The 20,148-nt window shown below is 58.2% G+C and overlaps 1 protein-coding gene and 11 non-coding genes across 12 annotated transcripts in view; all 12 read right to left on the reverse strand.

The window, feature by feature from the left end:
- LOC129137185 (uncharacterized) overlaps positions 1-14,398 on the reverse strand; it is a 188,035-nt gene extending 173,637 nt beyond the window's left edge. The window contains exons 1-14 of the mRNA XM_063795455.1: positions 14,311-14,398; positions 13,884-13,934; positions 13,373-13,417; positions 11,541-11,585; positions 8,212-8,343; positions 7,781-7,825; positions 6,303-6,434; positions 5,877-5,921; positions 4,436-4,566; positions 4,009-4,053; positions 2,572-2,855; positions 2,143-2,187; positions 684-815; positions 256-300 (exon numbers count right to left, since the gene is read on the reverse strand). Coding sequence (XP_063651525.1) covers positions 4,051-4,053; positions 4,436-4,566; positions 5,877-5,921; positions 6,303-6,434; positions 7,781-7,825; positions 8,212-8,343; positions 11,541-11,585; positions 13,373-13,417; positions 13,884-13,934; positions 14,311-14,398 — 717 coding nt within the window. The 3' untranslated portion in view covers positions 256-300; positions 684-815; positions 2,143-2,187; positions 2,572-2,855; positions 4,009-4,050. The remainder of the gene's footprint in view (positions 1-255; positions 301-683; positions 816-2,142; positions 2,188-2,571; positions 2,856-4,008; positions 4,054-4,435; positions 4,567-5,876; positions 5,922-6,302; positions 6,435-7,780; positions 7,826-8,211; positions 8,344-11,540; positions 11,586-13,372; positions 13,418-13,883; positions 13,935-14,310) is intronic.
- Positions 546-627, reverse strand: LOC112205683 (small nucleolar RNA SNORD115). The gene has a single exon (XR_002939781.1). It is a non-coding gene; the product is annotated as a small nucleolar RNA SNORD115 (small nucleolar RNA).
- Positions 2,434-2,515, reverse strand: LOC112205685 (small nucleolar RNA SNORD115). Its single transcript, XR_002939783.1, has one exon. It is a non-coding gene; the product is annotated as a small nucleolar RNA SNORD115 (small nucleolar RNA).
- Positions 4,298-4,379, reverse strand: LOC112205679 (small nucleolar RNA SNORD115). Its single transcript, XR_002939777.1, has one exon. It is a non-coding gene; the product is annotated as a small nucleolar RNA SNORD115 (small nucleolar RNA).
- On the reverse strand, positions 6,166-6,247 carry LOC112205664 (small nucleolar RNA SNORD115). Its single transcript, XR_002939762.1, has one exon. It is a non-coding gene; the product is annotated as a small nucleolar RNA SNORD115 (small nucleolar RNA).
- On the reverse strand, positions 8,074-8,155 carry LOC112205674 (small nucleolar RNA SNORD115). The gene has a single exon (XR_002939772.1). It is a non-coding gene; the product is annotated as a small nucleolar RNA SNORD115 (small nucleolar RNA).
- Positions 9,927-10,008, reverse strand: LOC112205716 (small nucleolar RNA SNORD115). The gene has a single exon (XR_002939812.1). It is a non-coding gene; the product is annotated as a small nucleolar RNA SNORD115 (small nucleolar RNA).
- Positions 11,827-11,908, reverse strand: LOC112205661 (small nucleolar RNA SNORD115). Its single transcript, XR_002939759.1, has one exon. It is a non-coding gene; the product is annotated as a small nucleolar RNA SNORD115 (small nucleolar RNA).
- LOC112205686 (small nucleolar RNA SNORD115) lies at positions 13,664-13,745 on the reverse strand. Its single transcript, XR_002939784.1, has one exon. It is a non-coding gene; the product is annotated as a small nucleolar RNA SNORD115 (small nucleolar RNA).
- Positions 14,399-15,523: 1,125 nt separating the features above from the next.
- Positions 15,524-15,605, reverse strand: LOC112205671 (small nucleolar RNA SNORD115). The gene has a single exon (XR_002939769.1). It is a non-coding gene; the product is annotated as a small nucleolar RNA SNORD115 (small nucleolar RNA).
- A 1,461-nt stretch (positions 15,606-17,066) lies between these two features.
- LOC112205696 (small nucleolar RNA SNORD115) lies at positions 17,067-17,148 on the reverse strand. Its single transcript, XR_002939794.1, has one exon. It is a non-coding gene; the product is annotated as a small nucleolar RNA SNORD115 (small nucleolar RNA).
- A 1,789-nt stretch (positions 17,149-18,937) lies between these two features.
- On the reverse strand, positions 18,938-19,019 carry LOC112205690 (small nucleolar RNA SNORD115). Its single transcript, XR_002939788.1, has one exon. It is a non-coding gene; the product is annotated as a small nucleolar RNA SNORD115 (small nucleolar RNA).
- Positions 19,020-20,148: the final 1,129 nt, after the last annotated feature.

The raw sequence follows: 20,148 nt of genomic DNA on the forward strand, positions 1-20,148 counted from the left end.
CCAGCCCGCTGAGTTTCAGCTGGGAGCTGCTCTATGTTGGGCTGAAGGAACCCTTTCCTGCTGGGACCACCATCTCCTCTGCAGGGCTTCACGAAATGCATGCTCCTAGGGTCAGATTCCCAAGGAAGTGACCCTACTGGAGAAACGTTCCCTCCCCGGTCGCACCCTGAGAAAACCCTAGTGGCCCGAAGGCTGACCCTAAATGGCCCCATGCTGCCTCATTCATGGCCCATGACCCCAACAGGATACACTCACCTATGCCGCTTAAGGCCATGGGCCCCACCTGGGCAGAAGAGCTCACTGAAAGACATGGGGGAGAAAGCAGGCTCAGGAAGGAGCCACCAACATGCCCCACCCCCAGGGAACCAGAGCCCGGACACCATGCCCACACAGGGAGCCTGGGCTGCCTCATGGAGGGGCACAGAGATAGGGTTGGGCCCCCCTGAGATGCCCTTCAGGGCCTCAAGTTCTCCAGCCCAAAATATAGTGGCCCTGCCTGGGATCTCGGGATCCCAGCATCCTCTTCCAAAATTCTCACCTAGGCTGAGCCTCAGCGTAATCCTATTGAGCATGATTTTTAAGTCATCACCTCTCTTCAGAACAATATAAGGTTCTCATCATCGACCCAACTGAGGGGACCAATCACCTCGTGCATGCATCCAGCAGGACCCGGATGTGCTCACCACAGCTCAGTGCAGGAGACCAGGGCGCGAGGAAGGGCCCGAGCTTCAGCGCATCAGGGGCTAGGCAACAGGCTGATGGCCACTGGCCCAGGAACAGCAGGCCCAATGCAAGTCTTCCTCCGGTCTCACCATCTGGGAGAGAGGTGGAGAACATGTGTCCAAAGTTACCTCCATGTAGGGAAGGAGGTAGGGCGTGCCAGTTCACACTTGCTTATCTTCCATGGACACATGTGATGAGAGCCATGTGAAATACTGACTTGTCACCAACACGGGGCACCCTTGGCCCTGCCTGCCACCGAACCCTGGAAGGACAGGGCAGGTAGTTCATTGGGCTTGGGATAAATGCCCAGGCCGTGCCATGCTGCAGGCTTTAGTGCCATGCTGCAGGCTTTAAGAGCACCTCCACTGCCCAAGAGGCCTCCGCTGCATGACACCAGGGCTTCCCTGGAATCACTGGGCACAGGCCAGGGTCATTAGCCAGGTCATGGCCAACCAAGAAGGCTGGCCAAGATGCCATGCGCCACTGCAGACTTGGCAGTTGCATAGCCTACCCTGGGCATGTGGGGCGCGCATACAGGCGCCCTCTCCAAGCACGCACTGGAAATCACAGCTTGAGCCACATGCTTTCTTTGGTGGGCCACCATCCATACTCCGCATATCTCCGACACACTTGAACAATCAGGAGACACATGGTGCCCTCTCCATTGCTTGGGCCCAAAACTCCATCACCCTGGAGGTGACACAATGGATTCCAAGCAGCCTGAGCAACAAACTCCTAGGAAAGGTCCCTCGACAGTGGGCCTTCCCTTCTCAGGAGGTCACCCTTTATGACACTTGATCTCAGAGATAGGGTAATCCCCAGCGGGATGCAGGCTGCCCCTTGGCCCAAAGCCCACGAGTCCCAGGGCTGACCTGCAGCACAACCAGGTATGGGCCAGAGCTCTGCCTTGACTCAACCCCAGGAAGACAATGCCACCTCCCATCAGGCTCCAGGAGACCCACTGGGATGGCCCATTACTCAACAGGGACGGTCACATTCCAGGCCATGGGTGGAGCACAATCCTTTTATCTCCAAGACCCAACCCTAAGGGTCCATTCACACACCACACTCTAGGGACTGAGAGCTCCCATGTGACCCCCGTGGCACCCAGAGCCCCTCTGGACCCCCTCGTGTTCAGGCAGTCCTCAAGGACTGACCCGAACACCGAGTGTCAGCTAGGAGCTGCCTTGCCTGGGGCTGATGGAACCCTTTCCTGCCTGGACCACCGTCACCCCTGCAGGGCTTCAGGTATCCTCCTTGGGTCTAATTCCCAAAAAAGCTGCCCTCCTGGAGAACCCGTCTCTCCCAGGTGGGAATTCAGGTCGGCTGCCTGAGAAAACCCTTGTGGCCCAAAGGCTGAACCTCAGCGACCCCACATGGCCTGGCTGATGGCCCATGACCCCAGCAGGATGCACTCACCTATGCCAGTCAATGCCAGGGGGCCCATCTGGGAGGAAAAGTTCACTGAAAGACACAAGGGAGGAATGGGGGCTCAGGAAGGAGCCACCAATGTTCCCTGGCCCCAGGGAACTGGAGCACCAACACCAAGCCCGCAGAGGTAGCCTGGGCTGCCTCAAGGAAGAGCACAGAGACAGGGTTGGGCCTCCTTCCAGATGCCCTTCAGGGCCTCCAGGTCTCCAACCCAAAATACAGTGCCCTGTTGGAGATCTCGGGATCCCAGTGTCTTCTTCCAACATACTCACCTAGGTTGGGCCTCAGCGTAATCCTATTGAGCATGATTTTTAAGTCATCATCTCTCTTCAGGACAATAGAAGGTTCTCATCACTGACCCAACCAAGGGCAAGCCCCTCCCCATGCATGCATCCAGCGGAACCTGAATGTGCTCACCACAGCTCAGTGCAGGAGACCAGGGTGCCACGGAGGGTCTGAGCTTCAGCGCACTGGGGGTGAGCACCAGGCTGACAGACACTGGCCTGGGGCCTGTGGGGGCCCAATACAAGTCTTCCTCAAGGCTCACCATCTGGGGTGACAGGAGAAGGACATGTGTCCAACCAGGGCCTCACGTATGAGCAAGGGGAAGGTGGGTAGGGGATATCCATGTGATGGAATCCATGAAGAACACTGATCCAACACAGACGCAGAGCATCATTGGCCCTCCCGGCCACCAAACCCTGGAAAGACAAGGCAGGCAGGTTACTGGGCTCAGGCAAGATGCCTGGGCTGTTCCCTACTGCAGGCCCTAAGAGCACCTCCACTGCTTGAGCCGGCTCCCCCGAACAACCCCAGGGCCACACTGGGACCATGGGGATGGGTCAGGGCAACCAACCTGCTCATGGCCAACCAATGAGTCTGGCCCTGACACCAGGAGCCAATGCAGACCTGGCAGTCGCAGAGCCTGCCCTGGGCGTGGTGGGTGCCCAACCTGGTGCCCTCTCCAAGCACACACCAGAAATCAAACCCTGGGGGCCTCCAGAGCCACGTGCTTTCTCTGGTGGGTCCTCATCTTGCGTTACACCTCCCACACACAAAGCCAGGCCACACTTGGTCAATAAGAAACCACATGGTATCCTCTCCTTTCCTTGGGATCAAGACCCTGCCACCCTGGAGGTGACCCCGTGGCTCAGAAGCAGCCTGTGTGGCAAATTCCCAGAACAGGTCCCTCGACAGCAGGACTTCCCATCTCAGGAGGACACCCTTGTGGCCACTGAATCTCAAGGAAGGGGAGACCCCAGTGGGATGTGAGCTACCCCTTGTCCCAAAGACCACAACCCCCAGGGCTGCCTGCAGCACCACCAGGCACCAGCCAGAGCTCAGCCTTGATTCAACTGCATTGAAACAGTGCCTCCCCCTACCAGGCTCAAGGAGGTACCACTGAGATGGCCCATTACTCAACAGGGTCGGTCCCATTCAGGGCCATGGATGGGGTGCAGTCCTGAATCTCCAGGGCCTGTCTGCATGGGCCCAATCACCCACCACTGTCCAGAGAAGGAGAACTCCAGCATGACCCCCAGGTTGCCCCAGAGCCCCTGTTGCCCACCTCATGTGGCCTGGGCAGTCCTTGAGGCCTGACCAGCCCGCTGAGTTTCAGCTGGGAGCTGTTCTATGTTGGGCTGAAGGAACCCTTTCCTGTCTGGACCACCATCACCTTTGCAGGACTTCAAGAAATGCGTGCTCCTAGGATCAGATTTCCAAGGAAGTGACCCTACTGGAGAAACGTTCCCTCCCCAGTGGCACCCTGAGAAAACTCTAGTGGCCCGAAGGCTGACCCTAAATGGCCCCATGCTGCCTCATTCATGGCCCATGACCCCAACAGGATACACTCACCTATGTCGTGTAAGGCCATGGGCCCCACCTGGGCAGAAGAGCTCACTGAAAGACATGGGGGAGAAAGCGGGCTCAGGAAGGAGCCACCAACATGCCCCACCCCCGGGGAACCAGAGACCAGACACCAAGCCCACACAGGGAGCCTGGGCTGCCTTACAGAGGGGCACAGAGACAGGGTGGCACCCCCTGAGAGGCCCTTCAGGGCCTTGAGTTCTCCAGCCCAAAATATAGTGGCCCTGCCTGGGATCTCAGGATCCCAGCATCCTCTTCCAAAGTTCTCACCTAGGCTGGGCCTCAGCGTAATCCTATTGAGCATGATTTTTAAGTCATCACCTCTCTTCAGGACAACATAAGGTTCTCATCATCGACCCAACCCACGGGACCAACCACCTCTTGCATGCATCCAGCGGGACCCGGATGTGCTCACCACAGCTAGTGCAGAAGACCAGGGCGTGAGGAAGGGCCTGAGCTTCAGCGCATCAGGGGCTAGGCAACAGGCTGATGGCCACTGGCCCAGGAACAGCAGGCCCAACACAAGTCTTCCTCCAGTCTCACCATCTGGGAGAGAGGTGGAGAACATGTGTCCAAAATGGGCTCTATGTAGGGAAGGAAGTAGTGGGTGCCAGTTCCCGCTTGCTCGTCCTCCATGGACACATGTGATGAGATCCATGTGAAATACTGACTTGTCACTGACATGGGGCACCCTTGTCCCTCCCTGCCACCCAACCCTGGAAGGACAGGGCAGGTAGGTCACTGGGCTCAGGCCAAATGCTCAGCCTGCGCCATATTGCAGGCCCTGAGAGGACCTCCACTGTCCAAGAGGGCTCCCCTGCATGACCCCAAGGCACGGGCCAGGGCCATTAGCTAGGTCATGGCCAACCAAGAAGGCTGGCCCAGATGCCATATGCCACTGCAGTCCTGGCAGTCACGTAGTCTGCCCCTGGGTGTGGTGGGCTCACATCAAGATGCCCTCTCTATGCATGCACTGGAAATCACAGCTTGGGGCTGCAGGGCCACGTGCTTTCTCTGGTGGGTCACCAGCCATGCTCTGCACACCTCCCACCACAGAGCTAGGCTACACTTGGCCAACTCAGAGCGACATGGTGCCCTCTCCTTTGCTTGGGCCCAAGACCCTGTCACCCTGGAGGTGATACCATGGCTCAGATGAAGCCTGAGCAACAAAATCCTGGGACAGGTCCCTCGACAATGGGCCTTCCCACCTCAGGAGGCCACCCTTCGTGACATTCAACCCCAGAGATAGGGTGACCCCCCAGCAGGATGCCAGCTGTCCCTTGGCCCAAAGCTTACGAGTCCCAAGGCTGACCTGCAGCATGACCAGGTACCAGAGCTCCACCTTGACCCAACCCCAGGGAAAAAACGTCGCCCTGCACCAGACTCCAGGAAACCCGGTGGGATGGCCCATTGCTCAATAGGGACGGTCACTTTCAGGGCCATGGGTGGGGTGTGATCCTTGAATCTCTGTGACCAAACCCCATTCACACACCACACTCCAGGGACCAAGAGCTCCCCTATTACCCCAGTGGTGCTCCATAGCCCCTCTGGCCTCCTTCATGTGGCCTGGGCAGTCCTGGAGACCTTACTGGAGCACTGAGTCTCAACTGGGAGCTGTCCTGCATTGGGCAGAAGGAACCCTCTCCTGCCTGGACCACCATCACCCTTGCAGGGCTTCAGGGAAGGCATCCTCCTTGGACTAGATTCCCAAAAAAACTACCCTCCAGGAGAACCCTTCCCTCCCAGGTGGAAATTCAGGTCTGCTCCCCGAGAAAACCCTTGTGGACTGAAGGCTGAACCTCGGGGACCCCACACGGTCTAGCTCATGACCAATGACCCCAGCAGGATCCACTCACCTATGCCAGTCAATGCCAAGGGGCCCTCCTGGGTGGAAGAGCTCACTGAAAGACACAAGGTGAGAATGAGGGCTCAGGAAGGAGCCACCAACATTCCCCACACCAGAGAACAGGAGCACCAACACCAACCCTGCACAGGGAGCCTGGGCTGCCTCATGGAGGAGCGCAGAGACAGGTTGGGCCACCTCCAGATGCCCTTCAGAGCCTCCAGGTCTCTAGCCCAAAATACAGTGGCCTTGCTGAGGACCTCGGCATCCCATAATCCCCTTCCAAAATTCTCACCTAGGCTGGGCCTCAGCGTAATCCTATTGAGCATGATTTTTAAGTCATCACCTCTCTTCAGGACAATATAAGATTCTCATCATTGACCCAATGTAGAAAACCCCCTCCCCGCACAAAAATCCAGTGGAACCCGGATGTGCTCACCACAGCTTAGTGCAGAAGACTGGGGCACCAGGAAAGGCTGGAGCTTCAGTACACCAGGGGCTGAGCACCTGGCTGATGGACACTGGCCCAGGAAAAGTGGGCCCAATGGAAGTCTTCCTCCAGTCTCATCATCTGGGGGCACAGGTGGAGGACATGTGACCACCCTCCACGCGGAGAAGGGGGTGGCTGGTGCCAGCTCATGCTTGCTCGTCCTTCATGGTCACGTGTGATGAGATCCATGCAAAATACTGACTCGTCACCAATGTGGGGCACCCTTGGCTCTCCCTGCCACTGAACCCAGGAAGGACAAGGCAGGCAGGTCACTGGGCTTGAGCAAAACACCCAGGCTGTGCTGTACTGTAGGACCCGAGAGCACATCCACTGCCCAAAACGGCTCCCCTGCACGACCCCAGGGCTACCCTGGGACCACTGGGCACAAGCACAGGCCACCAGCCAGGTCACAGCCAACGAAGGAGGCTGGCCCATATGCCAGGTGCCACCGCAGACCCTGAAGTGGCATAGCCTGCTCCTGGGCATGGTGGGCATGCATATAGGCACCCTCTCCAAGCCTACACCAGAAATTACATTCTGGGACTGCAGGGCCACTTGCTTTCTCTGGTGGGTCCCCATCCATACTCCACACACTTCCCAGGCACAGAGCCAGCCACACATGGCCAATTGGGAGCCACGTAGTGTCCCCTCCTTTGCTTAGTCCCAAGATCCCGCCACCCTGGAGGTGACACCATGGCTCCCAAGCAGCCTGAGGAACAATTCCTAGTCTAGGTGCCTTGACAGTGGGCCTTCCCACCTCAGGAGGCCATCCTTCACGACACTCAAACTCGGAGAAAGGGCGACCCCCAGCAGGATGCGGGCTGCCCCTTGGCCCAAAGCCCACGAGTCCCAGGGCTGACCTGCAGCACCATCAGGTACCAGTCAGAGCTCCGCCTTGACCCAACCCCAGGAAAACAATGCCACCCCACACCAGGCTCCAGGAGACCCACTGGGATGGCCCATTGCTCAACAGGGATGGTCGCATTCAGGGCCGTGGGTGAGATGCAATCCTTGAATCTCCGTGACCCAACCCCATGGGCCCATTCATGTACCACACTCCGGGGGCCAAGAGCTCCCCTGTTGCCCCCATGGTTCCCCATAGCCCCTCTGACCTCCTTCATGTGGCCTGGGCAGTCCTCGAGCCCTTACCAGAGCACCAATTCTCAGGGGGTCACTGCCCTGCATTGGGCCCCGAGTTGGGCAGAAGGAACCCTTTCCTGCCTGGACCACCATCACCCCTGCAGGGCTTCAGGGAAGGCGTCCTCCTTGGGTCTGATTCCCAAAAAAGCTGCCTCCTGGAGAACCCATCTCTCCCAGGTGGGAATTCAGGTTGGCTGCCTGAGAAAACCCTTGTGGCCCAAAGGCTAAACCTCAGCAACCCCACACAGACTATCTAGTGGCCCATTATCCCAGTAGGATGTACTCACCTATGTCGGTCAATGCCAGGGGGCCCACCTGGGTGGAAAAGCTCACTGAAAGACACAAAGGGAGAATAGGGGCTCAGGAAGGAGCCACCAACCCGCCCTGTCCCTGGGGAACCAGAGCACCAACACCAAGCCCACACAGGGAGTGTGGGTTGCCTCACGGAGGAGCACAGAGACAGGGCTGGGCCCCTTTACAGATGCCCTTTAGGGCCTCCAGGTCTCCAGCCCAAAATACAGTGACCCTGCCTGGGATCTCAGGATCCCAGCCGTCCTCTTCCAAAATTCTCACCTAGGCTGGGCCTCAGCGTAATCCTATTGAGCATGATTTTTAAGTCATCATCTCTCTTCAGGACAATGTAAGGTTCTCATCATTGACCCAACTCTGGGCAGCCCCCTCCCCATGCATGCATCCAGCAGGACCCGGATGGGCTCACCACAGCTCAGTGCTGGACGCCAGGGTGCCAGGAAGGGTCTGAGCTTCAGCGCACTGGGAGCTGAGCACCTGGCTGATGGACACTGGCCTGGGGCCTGGGGGCCCGACACAAGTCTTCCTCCAGGGTCAGCATCTGCAGGGACAGGAGGAGGACATGTGTCCAACCAGGGCCTCACATAACAATGCACAGAAGGTGGGTAGGGGATACCCTTGTGATGGGATCCATGCAGAACACTGATCCATTTCAGACGCGGGACACAGTTAGCCCTCCCTGCCACCAAACCCTGGAAAGACAGGGCAAGTGGGTTACTGGGCTCGGGCAAGACACCTGGGCTGAGCCCTACTGCAGGCCTTGAGAGCACCTCCACTGCCTGCGCTGTCTCCCCCAAACAACCCCAGGGCTGCACCAGGACCACAGGGCACAGGCTAGGGCAACCAACCTGCTCATGGCCAACCAAGGAGGGTGGTCTTCATGCCAGGAGCCACTCCAGACCTGGCAGTCACAGAGCCTGCCCCTGGGCATGGTAGGGCTGCCCTGGTGCCCACTGCAAGCACACACCAGAAATCAAAGCCTGGGGGCCTACAGGGCCACATGCTTTCTCTGATGGGTCCCCATCCATGCCCTGCACACCTCCCACACACAGAGCCGGGCCACACTCCCAGTCAGAAACCATATGGTGTCTCCTTTCCCTGGGCTCAAGACCCTGCCACCCTGGAGGTGACCCCATGGCTCAGAAGCAGCCTAGGTGGCAAATTCCCAGGACAAGTCCCTTGACAGCAGGTCTTCCACCTCAGGAGAACACCCTTCCTGCCACTGAATCTCAAGGAAGGGGTGACCCCAGCGGGATATGAGCTGCCCCCTTGGCCCAAAGCCCATGTGGGCACCACCGGGCACCAGCCAGAGTTCAGCCTTGACCCAACTGCATTGAAACAATGCCACCCCCTACCAGGCTCAAGGAGGCACCATTAAAATGGCCCATTGCTCAACAGGGTCGGTCCCATTCAGGGCCATGGGTGGGTAGCATTCCTTGAATCTCCGCAGCCTGATCACATGGGCCCTATCACCCACCCCTCTTGGGGCAAGAACTCCAGCATGACCCCCAGGGCACCCCAAATCCCCTGTCGCCCCCATCATGTGGCCCGAGCAGTCCTTGAGCCTGATCTGCCACCGAGTTTCAGCTGGGAACTGCATTATGTTGGGCTGAAGGAACCCTTTCCTGCCTGGACCACCATCACCCTACAGAGCTTCAGGAAATGCGTGCTCCTAGGGTCAGATTCCCAAGGAAGCGACCCTCCTGGAGGAACCATCCCTCCCGATGGGTAACCTGTTGGCTCCCTGAGAAAACCCCAGTGGCCCAAAGGCTGACTCTCGACGAACCGATGCTGCCTCACTCATGGCCCATGACCCTGACAGGATGCACGGACCCATGCCGCTCAAAGCCAGGGGCCCCACCTGGGCAGAAGAACTTACTGAAAGACACAGGGAAGAAGGAGGGCTCAGGAAGAGGATGCCAAATTGCCCCACCCCTGGGGAAGCGAAGCATGGACACCAAGCCCGCAACGGGAGCCTGGGCTGCCTCACGGAGAAGCACAGAGACAGGATTGCCCCCCCACAAGATGCGCTTCAGGTCTTGAAATTTTCCAGCCCAAAATAAGTGTGGCCCTGCCGGGGATCTCAGGATCCCAGCCTCATCTTCCAAAATTCTCACCTAGCTTGGGCTTCAGCATAATACTATTAAGCATGATGTTTAAGTCATCACCTTTTTTCAGGACAATATAAGGTTCTCATCATCAGCCCAACCCAGGGTACACCCCTCCCCTTGCATGCAAACAGTGGAACCCGGATGTAACCCCAGCTCAGTGCAGGAGCTGAGGGTGCCAGGAAGGGCCTGAGCTTCAGCACACTTGGAGCTGGGAACCTGGCTGACTGACACTGGCCCAGGAACAGTGGGCCCAATGCAAGTCTTCCTCCAGTCTCACCATCTAGGGGAACCAGAGGAGGATATGTGTCCAAAATGACCTCCATGTGGGGAAGGCAGTGGGGGGTGGGGGCTCACATTTGCTTGCCCTCCAAGGAAAAAAGTGATGTGATCCATGTGAATTACTGAGTCGTCACGGATGCGGGGCACCCTTGGCCCTCCCTGCCACCAAACCCTGGAGGAACAGAGCAGGCAGGTGACTGGGCTCAGGCCAAATGCCCAGGCTGCGCTGTACTGCAGGCCCTGACAGCACCTCCACTGCCCAAGATGGCTCCCCCACATGACCCCAGGGCCGCCCTGGCACCACTGGCCACAGGCCAAGGCCACCAGCCAGCTCACGGCCAACCAAGGTGGCTGGCCCAGATGCCACACGTGGCTCAGGCTGCAGACCTGGCTATCACGTAGTCTGCCCCTGGGCATGGTGGGCACAAATCAAGACACCCTCTCCAAGTGTGCATTGGAAATCACAGCCTGGGATGCAGGGCCACGTGCTTTCTCTGGTGGGTCACCGTCCATGCTCTGCACACCTCCCGCACACAGAGCTAGGCCATACTTGGCCAATCCAGAACGACATGGTGCCCTCTGCTATGCTCAAGCCCAAGACCCTGCCACTGTGGATGTGACGCCATGGCTCAGAAGCAGCCTGAGCAACAAAATCCTGGGACAGATCCCTTGACAGTAGGCCTTCTCACCTCAGGGGGCCACCCTTCATGACACTTGACCATGGAGATAGGCTGACCCCAAGCGGGATGCGGGCTGTCCCTTGGCCCAAAGCCCAAAAGTCCCAGGGATGATCTGCAGCACCACCAGGTACCAGCCAGAGCTCCACCTAGACCCAACCCCAGGGAAACAACACCAATCCCCGACCAGGCTCTAGGAGACCCACTGAGATGGCCCATTGCTCAAGAGGAAGAGTCACATTCAGGGCCGTGGGTAGGGTGTGATCCTTGAATCTACACAACCCAATCCCATGGGTCCATTCAGGCACCATACTCCAAGGACCAAGAGCTCCCCTGTTACCCCTGTGGCACCCCGTAGCCCCTCTGGCCCCCCTCATATGGCCTGGGCAGTTCTGGAGGCCTTACCAGATCACCGCATCTTAGCTGGGTGTTGCCCTGCATTGAGCAGAAGGAACCCTTTCCTGCCTGGACCACCATCACCCCTGCAGGGCTTCAGGGAATGGGTCCTCCTTGGGTTAGGTTCCCAAAAAAGCCACCCTCCAGGACAACCCTTCCCTCCCAGGTGAAATTCAGGTCTGCTCCCTGAGAAAACTTTTGTGGCCCAAAGGCTGAACCTTGGGGATTCCACATGGACTGGCTCATGACCAATGACCCCAGCAGGATCCACTCACCTATGCCAGTCAATGCCAGGGGGATGTCCTGGGTGGCAGAGCTCACTGAAAGACACAAGGCGAGAACAGGAGCTCAGGAAGGAGCCACCAACGTTCCCCATGCCAGGGAACTGGAGCACCAACACCAATCCCAACAGGGAGCCTTGGCTGCATCACGAAGGAGCAGAGACAGGTTGGGCCACCTCCAGATGCTCTTAAGAGCCTCCAGGTCTCTAGCCCAAAATGCAGTGGCCTTGTTGGGGACCTTGGGATCCCATAATCCTCTTCCAAAATTCTCCCCTAGGTTGGGCCTCAGCGTAATCCTATTGAGCATGATTTTTAAGTCATCACCTCTCTTCAGGACAATATAAGGTTCTCATCATTGACCCAACCCAGGGAAGCCCCTCCTCGCAAAAAAAACTTCCAGTGGAAGCCAGATGTGCTCAGCACAGCTCAGTGCAGGAGACTAGGGTGCCAGGATGGGCTGGATCTTCAATGCACTGGGGGCTGAGCACCTGGCTGATGGACACTGTCCCATGAAAAGTGGGCCCAATGGAAGTCTTCCTCCAGTCTCACCATCTAGGGACACAGGTGGAGTACATGTGACCACCCTCCATGGGGAGAATGGGGTGCGTGCCAGCTCACGCTTGCCCCCACCTCCATGGACACGTGATGAGATCCATGCAAAATATTGACTTGTCACCAATGTAGGGCACCCTTGGCCCTCCCTGCCACCGAACCCAGGAAGGACAAGGCAGGCAGGTCACTGGGCTCAGGCAAAATGCCCAGGCTGTGCCATACTGCAGGCCCCAAGAGCACTTCCACTGCCCAAAACAGCTCCCCCGCAAGACCCCAGGGCAGCCCTGGGAACACTGGGCACAGGCACGGGCTACCAGCCAGGTCACGGCCAACCAAGGTGGCTGGCCCAGATGCCACGTGGCACTGCAGACCTGCAGTGGCAAAGCCTGCCCCTGGGCGTGGTGGGAGCAGGTACAGGCACCCTCTCCAAGCCTGCACCAGAAATCACATCTTGGGGCTGCAGGGCCACTTGCTTTCTCTGGTGGGTCCCCATCCACACACCTCTCAGACACAGAGCCAGTCACACATAGCCATTGGCAGCCACATGGTGCCCTCTCCTTTGCTTGGTCCCAAGATCCCACCACCCTGGAGGTGACAACATGGATCCTAAGCAGCCTAAGCAACAAATTCTCAGTACAGGTCCTTCGACATTGGGCTTTCCCACCTCAGGAGGCCACCCTTCACGACACTCGACCTCAGAGAAAGGGTGACCCCCAGAGGGATGTGGGCTGTCCGTTGGCCCAAAGCCCACGAGTCCCAGGGCTGACCTACATTACCACCAGGTACCGACCAGAGTTCCACCTTGACCGAACCCCAGGGTAAAAACGCCACCCCCCACCAGGCTCCAGGAGGAGGGTCGCATTCAGGGCCATGGGTGGTGCAGCATCCTTGAATCTCTGCGACTCAACCCCATGGGCCCATTCATGTACCACACTCTGGGGACCAAGAGCTCCCCTGTCACTCCTGTGGTGCCCCGTAGCCCCTCTGGGCCCCTTCATGTGGCAGGGAGGTCCTTGAGGCCTTACTGGAACACCGAGTCTCAGCTGGGTGAAGGAACCCTTTCCTGCCTGGACCACCATCATCCCAGTAGGGCTTCAGGGAAGGCGTCCTCCTTGGGTCCAATTCCCAAGAAAGCCACCCTCCTGGAGAAGCCATCTCTCCCAGGTGGCAAATCAGGTTGGCTGCCTGAGACAACTCTCGGGATCCAAAGGCTGAACCTTGGGGACCCCACATGGCCTGGCTCATGGCCCATAATCCCAGAAGGATCCACTCACCTCTGTCGGTCAATGCTAGGGAGCCCACCTGTTTGGAAGAGCTCACTGAAAGACACAAGGGGAGAACGGGGGCTCAGGGAGTAGCCACCCACGTGTCCTGCCCCCAGGGAAGTGGAGCACCAATACCGATCCCGAATAGGGAGCATGGGCTGCCTCAGGGAGGAGTGCAGAGACAGGGTTGGGCCCCCTACAGATGCCCTTCAGGACCTCCAGGTCTCCAGCCCAAAATATGGTGGCCCTGTTGGGGACCTCAGGATCCCAGCATCCTCTTCCAAAATTCTCACTTAGTCTGGGCCTCAGTGTAATCCTATTGAGCATGATTTTTAAGTCATCACCTCTCTTCAAGATAATACAAGGTTCTCATCATTGACCCAACCCAGGGCACCCTGCCTCCTCACGCATGCATCTAGCAGGACCTGGATATGGTCACCACAGCTCAGTGCAGGAGACCACGGAGTCAGGAAGGGTCAGAGCTTCAGCACACCATGGGCTGAGCACCTGGCTGACGTACACTTGCCTGGGGCCTGTGGGCCCAACACGAGTCTTCCTCCAGGCTCACCATCTAGAGGGACAGGAGGACAAGTGTCCAACCAGGGCCTCACATATCAATGCTGGGAAGGAGCTAAGTGATACTCATGCAATGGGATCCATGCTGAACACTGACCCAATATGGACACGGGGCATCCTTGGCCCTCCCTGCCACCAAACCCTGGAGAGACAGGGCAAGCGGGTCACCTGGCTCAGGCAAGATGCCTGGGATGCACCCTACTGCATGTTGCAAGAGCACCTCCATGCCAGGGCCGGTTCCCCTGCATGACCCCATGGCCATACCAGGGACATGGGGCATGGGACAGGGCCACCAACTAGCTCCTGGCCAACCAAGGAGGGTGGCCCAGATGCCAAGAGCTGCTGCAACCTGGCAGTCCCAGAGCCTGTACCTGGGCATGGTGGGCGCCAGATCTGGTGCCCTCTCCAAGCCTGGGGACCTCCAGGGCCATGTGCTTTCACTGGTGGGTCCCAATCCATGCCCTGCACAACTCCGACACACAGAGCCGGGCCACACTCAGCCAATCAGGAACCACATGGTGTCCTCTCCTTTCCTTGGGCTCAAGACCCCACCACCCTAGAGGTGACCCCATGGCTCAGAAGCAGCCTGGACAGCAAATTCCCAGGACAGGTCCCTCAACAGTAGGGCTTTCCACCTCAGGAAGCCCCCCTTCCTGCCACTGGACCTCAAGGAAGGGTTGTTCCCAGCAGGATGGAAGCTTCCCCCTTGGCCCAAAGCCCACAAGTCCCAGGGCCAGCCTGCAGCACCACTGGGTGCCAGCCAGAGCTCAGCCTTGACCCAACGTCATTGAAAGAGTGCCATCCCCCACCAGGTTCAAGGAGGTGCCACTAAGATGGCCCATTGCTCAATAGGGTTGGTCCCATTCAAGACCATGGGTGTGGAGCATTCCTTGAATCTCCACAGCCTGACCGTGTGGGCCCAATCACTCACCCCTCTCCAGGGAGACAGAACTCCAGTGTGACCTCCAGGGTGCGCCACATTCCCTGTGTCCCTCCTCCCCATATGCCCTGGGCAGTACTCCAGGCCTGATCTGTCCACCAAGTTTCAGCTGGGAGCTGCCCTACATTGGGGCTGAAGGAACCCCTTCCTGCCTGGACCACTGTCACCTCTGCAGGGCTTCAGGAAAGGCGTGCTCCATGGGTCAGATTCCGAAGGAAGTGACCCTCCTGAGAAACCATCGCTCCCTGGTGGAGAGTAGGTTTGCAGCCTGAGAAAAGCCTAGTGGCCTGAAAGCTGAATGTCGGGGACCCCATGCTGCAACACTCATGGCCCATGATCAAAACAGGATGCACTCACCTATGCCGCTTAAGGCCGGGGGGACCGCTTAGGCCGAAGAGCTCACTGAAAGACACAGGAGAGAATGGGGGCTCAGGAAGGAGCCTCCAATGTGCCCCGTCCCCAGAGACCCGGAGCCCGGATACCAAGCCAGTACAGGGAGGCTGGGCTGCCTCATTGAGGAGGGCAGAGATAGAGTTGGGTCCACCAGATGCCTTTCAGGGCCTCAAGGTCTCCAGCCCAAAACACAGGGGCCCTGCAGGGGGCTTCGGGACCCAGTGTCCTCTTCCAAAATTATCACCTAGGCTGGGCCTCAGCGTAATCCTATTGAGCATGATTTTTAAGTCATCACCTCTCTTCAGGACAATATAACGTTCTCATCATTGACCCAATCAAGGCCCTCCCCATGCATGCATCCAGCAGGACCAGGATATGCTCACCACAGCTCAGTGCAGGAGACCAGGGTGCCAGGAAAGGCTTGAGCTTCAGCGCATCGGGGGTTGGGAACCTGGCTGACAGACACTGGTCCAGGGCCATTGGGCCCAATGCAAGTTTTCCTCCAGGCTCACCACCTGGGGGTACAGGAGGAGGACATGTGTCCAAATAGGGCCTCACATCTCCATATGTAGAAGGAATAAGAGATACCCACATAATGGGTTCCATGTGGAACACTGACTCATCATGAATGCAGGGCACCCATGGCCCTCCCTGTCAGCATACCCTGAAAAAACAAGGCAGTCTGCCTGCCCTGTGACCACTGGGCATGGGCCACAGCAACCAACCCACTCCCAGCCAACCAAGGAGGGTAGACGGAAGCTACACACCATTGCAAACCTGGCAGTCACATAGCCTGCCCCTGGACATGGTGGGCACCCACCAAGGTGCCCTCTCCAAGTGTGCACTGAAAATCACAGCCTGGGGACCCGGGCCACATGCTTTCACAAGTGGGACCCTATCCACATCCCACACACCTCCCAAACACAGAGCTGGGCTACACTCGGCCAATCAAGGGCCACATGGTATCTTCTCCTTTCCTTGGTCCCAAGACCCCATGACCCTGGAGGTGACCCTATGGCTCAGAAGAAGCTGAGGTGGCAAATTCCCAGTACAGGACCTCAGACAGTGGGCCTTCCCACCATCACTCAAATTTGGAGAACAGGTTACCCCCAATAGGATGCAGGCTTCCCCTTCAGCCCAAAGCCCACGGATCCCAGGGCTGGACTGCAGCACCACCAGGCACCAGCCATATCTCAGCCTTGACCCAACCCCATTGAAACTGCACCACCCCCCACCAGGCTCAATATGTGCCACTGGGATGGCCAGTTGCTCAACAGGGTGGGCCCCATTCAGGGTTACAGGTGGGATGAGATCCTTGAACCTCTGCGACTCAACCCTGTCAAGTCACAGATTCCCAAGGAAGCTGACCTCCTGGAGAAACCATGCCTCCCTCATGGGAATTAGGGTCAGCTCCCTGAGGAAACCTTCATGGCCCGAAGTCTGACCCTTGGCAACCCCAAGCAGCCTGGCTTACGGACCATGACAGCAGCAGGATCCACTCACCTATGTTGGTCAATGCCAGGAGGACCCCCTTGGCAGAAGAGCTCACTGAAAGACACAAGGGGAGAACTGGGGCTCAGGGAGGAGCCACCCACATGCCCTGCCCCCAAGGAACAGAAGCAACAACACCAAGCCCGCACAGGGAGCCTGGGCTGCTACACGGAGGAGCACAGAGAAAGAGTTGAGCCACCTCCAGATGCCCTTCAGGGCCTCCAGGCCTCCAACCCAAACTACAGTGGCCCTGCCAGAAATCTCGGGATCCCAACATCCCCTACCAAATTTCTCACTTAGGGTGGGCCTCAGCGTAATCCTATTGAGCATTATTTTTAAGTCATCACCGCTCTTCAGGACAATATACGGTTGTCATCATTGACCCAACCCAGGGCACCCCCCTTCCCACATACGCATCCAGTGGAACCCGGATGTGCTCACCACAGCTCAGTCCAGGGCGCCAGGAAGGGCTGGAGCTTCAGTGCACTGAGGGCTGAGCACCTGGCTGATGGACACTGGCCCAGGAAAAGCGAGGCCGACAGAAGTCTCACCATCTGGAGGAACAGATGGAGAACGTGTGACCACCCTTCATGTGGAGAAGGGGGTGGCGGGTGCCAGCTCATGTTTGCTCCCCCTCCATGGACACATGTGATGATATCCATGTGAAATACTGACTCATCACCTATGCCGGGCACCCCTGGTCTTCCCTACCACCGATCCCGGGAAGGGCAAGGCAGGCAGGTCACTGGGCTCAGGCAAAACGCCCAGGCTGTGCTGTACTGCAGGACCCAAGAGCACCTCCACTAGCCAAAACAGCTCCCCCGCAGCACCCTAGAACTACCCTGGGAACACTGGGCACAGGCCAAGGCCACCAGCCAGGTCATGGCCAACCAAGGAGGCTGGCCCAGATGCCACGCGCCATTGCAGACCTGATAGTGGCATAGCCTACCTCTGAGCCTGGTACTTGGGTGTAAAGGCACCCTCTCCAAGTGTGCACCGGAAATCATAGCCTCGGGCTGCAGGGCCACTTGCTTTCTCTATGAATGGTGGGTCCCCATTCATACTCCACATATCTCCCAGACACAGAGCCAGTCACACTTGGCCTATCTGCAGTGACATGGTGCCCTCTCCTTTGCTTGGTCCCAAGACCCTGCCACCCTGGAGGTGACACCATGGCTCCCAAGCAGCCTGAGCAACAAATTCACAGTACAAGTGCCTCAATAGCAAGCCTTCCCAACTCAGGAGGCCACCCTTCACGACACTCGACCATGGAGAAAGGGTGGCCCCCAGCGGGATGCGGGATGCCCCTTGGCCCAAAGCCCACAAGTCCCAGGGCTGACCTGCAGCACCACCAGGTACCAGCCAGAGCTCCGCCTTGACCCAACCCCAGGAAAACAACACTGCCTCCCACCAGGCTCCAGGAGACCCATGGGATGGCCCATTGATCAACAGGGACGGTTGCATTCAGGGCCATGGTGTGGTGCAATCCTTAAATCTCTGAGACCCAACGGAATGGGCCCATTCGTGCACCACACTCTGGGGACCAAGAGCTCCCCTGTTACCCCGTGGCACCTCGTAGCCCCTCTGGCCCCCCTCATGTGACCTGGGCAGTTCTGGAGGCCTTACTGGAGCACCGAGTCTCAGCTGGGTGCTGCCCTGCATTGAGCAGAAGGAACTTTCCTGCCTGGACCACCATCACCCCGGCAGGGCTTCAGGGAAGGCATCCTCCTTGGGTCCGATTCCCAAAAAAGTCGCCCTCCAGGAGAACCCTTCCCTCCCAGGTGGAAATTCAGGTCTGCTCCCTGAGAAAACTGTTGCCCAAAGACTGAATCTCTGGGACCCCCCATGGTCTGGCTCATGACCCATGACCCCAGCAGGATCCACTCACCTATGTCAGTCAATGCCAGGTGGACCTCCTAGGTGGAAAATCTGAAAGGCACAAGGTGAGAACAGGGGCTCTGGAGGGAGCCACCAATGTTCCCCACCCCCAGGGAACCATAGCACCAACACCAACCCCACACAGGGAGCCTGGGCTGCCTCACAGAGGAGTGCAGAGACAGGTTGCGCGACCTCCAGATGCCCTTCAGAGCCTCCAGGTCTCCAGTTCAACATACAATGGCCCTGCAAGGGACCTTGGGATCCCAGCATCCGCTTCCAAAATTCTCACCTAGGCTAGGCCTCAGCGTAATCCTATTGAGCATGATTTTTAAGTCATCATCTCTCTTCAGGGCAATATCAGGTTCTCATCATTGACCCAACCTAGGGAACCCCCTCCCCACACAAACATCCAGTGCAACCCAGATGTGCTTACCACAGCTCAGTGCAGGAGACCAGGGTGCCAGGAAGGGTCAGAGTTTCAGCGCACCAGAGGCTGAGCACCTGACTGACAGACATTGGCCTGGGGCCTGTGGGCCCAACACAAGTCTTCCTCCAGGCTTACCATCTGGAGGGACAGGAGGAGGAAATGTGTCTAACCAGGGCCTCACACATCAATGCAGAGAAGGGGCTAAGGGATACTCATGTGATGGGATCCATGCTGAATACTGATCCCTCACGGACACTGGGCACCCTTGGCCCTCCCTGCCACCAAACCCTGGAAAGACAGGGCAAGCGTGTCACCTGGCTCGGGCAAGATGCCTGGGCAGCACCCTACTGCAGGCCCCAAGAGCACCTCCACTGCCCGGGCCTGCTCCCACACACAACCCCAGGGCCATACCGGGGACACAGGGCACAAGACAGGGCCACCAACCAGCCCCTGGCCAACCAAGCATGCTGGCCCAGACGCCAAGAGCCGCTGCAGACCTGGAAGTCCGAGAGATCGTACCTAGGCGTGGTGGGCGCTGGCCCTGGTGCCCTCTCCAAGCCTAGGGGCTTCCAGGATCACATGCTTTCTATGGTGGGTCTCAATCCATGTCCTGCCCAACTCTGACACACAGAGCCGGGTCACACTCAGCCAATCAGGAACCACACCATGTCTTTTCCTTTCTTGGGCTCAAGACCCTGCCACCCTGAGGTGACTCCAAGGCTCAGAAGCAGCCTGGGCAGCAAATTCCTAGAACAGGTCCCTCGACAGCAGGCCTTGCCATCTCAGGAGGACACCCTTTTCACCACTGGACCTCAAGGAAGGCTTGTCCCAGCAGGATCAGAGCTGCTCCCTTGGCCCGAAGTCCACAAGTCCCAGGGCCTGCAGCACCACCAGGTGCCAGCCAGAGCTCACCCTTGACCCAACCTCATTGAAACAGTGCCGTCCCCCACCAGGCTCAAGGAGGTGCCACTAAGATGGCCTATTGCTCAACAGGGTTGGTCCCATTCAAGGCCATGGGTGTGGAGCATGCCTTGAATCTCCGCAGCCTGACCGTGTGGACCCAGTCACTCATCCCTCTCC

This window comes from Pan troglodytes, chromosome 16 (genome assembly GCF_028858775.2).
Source record: "Pan troglodytes isolate AG18354 chromosome 16, NHGRI_mPanTro3-v2.0_pri, whole genome shotgun sequence".
Classification (NCBI taxonomy): Eukaryota; Metazoa; Chordata; class Mammalia; order Primates; family Hominidae; genus Pan; species Pan troglodytes.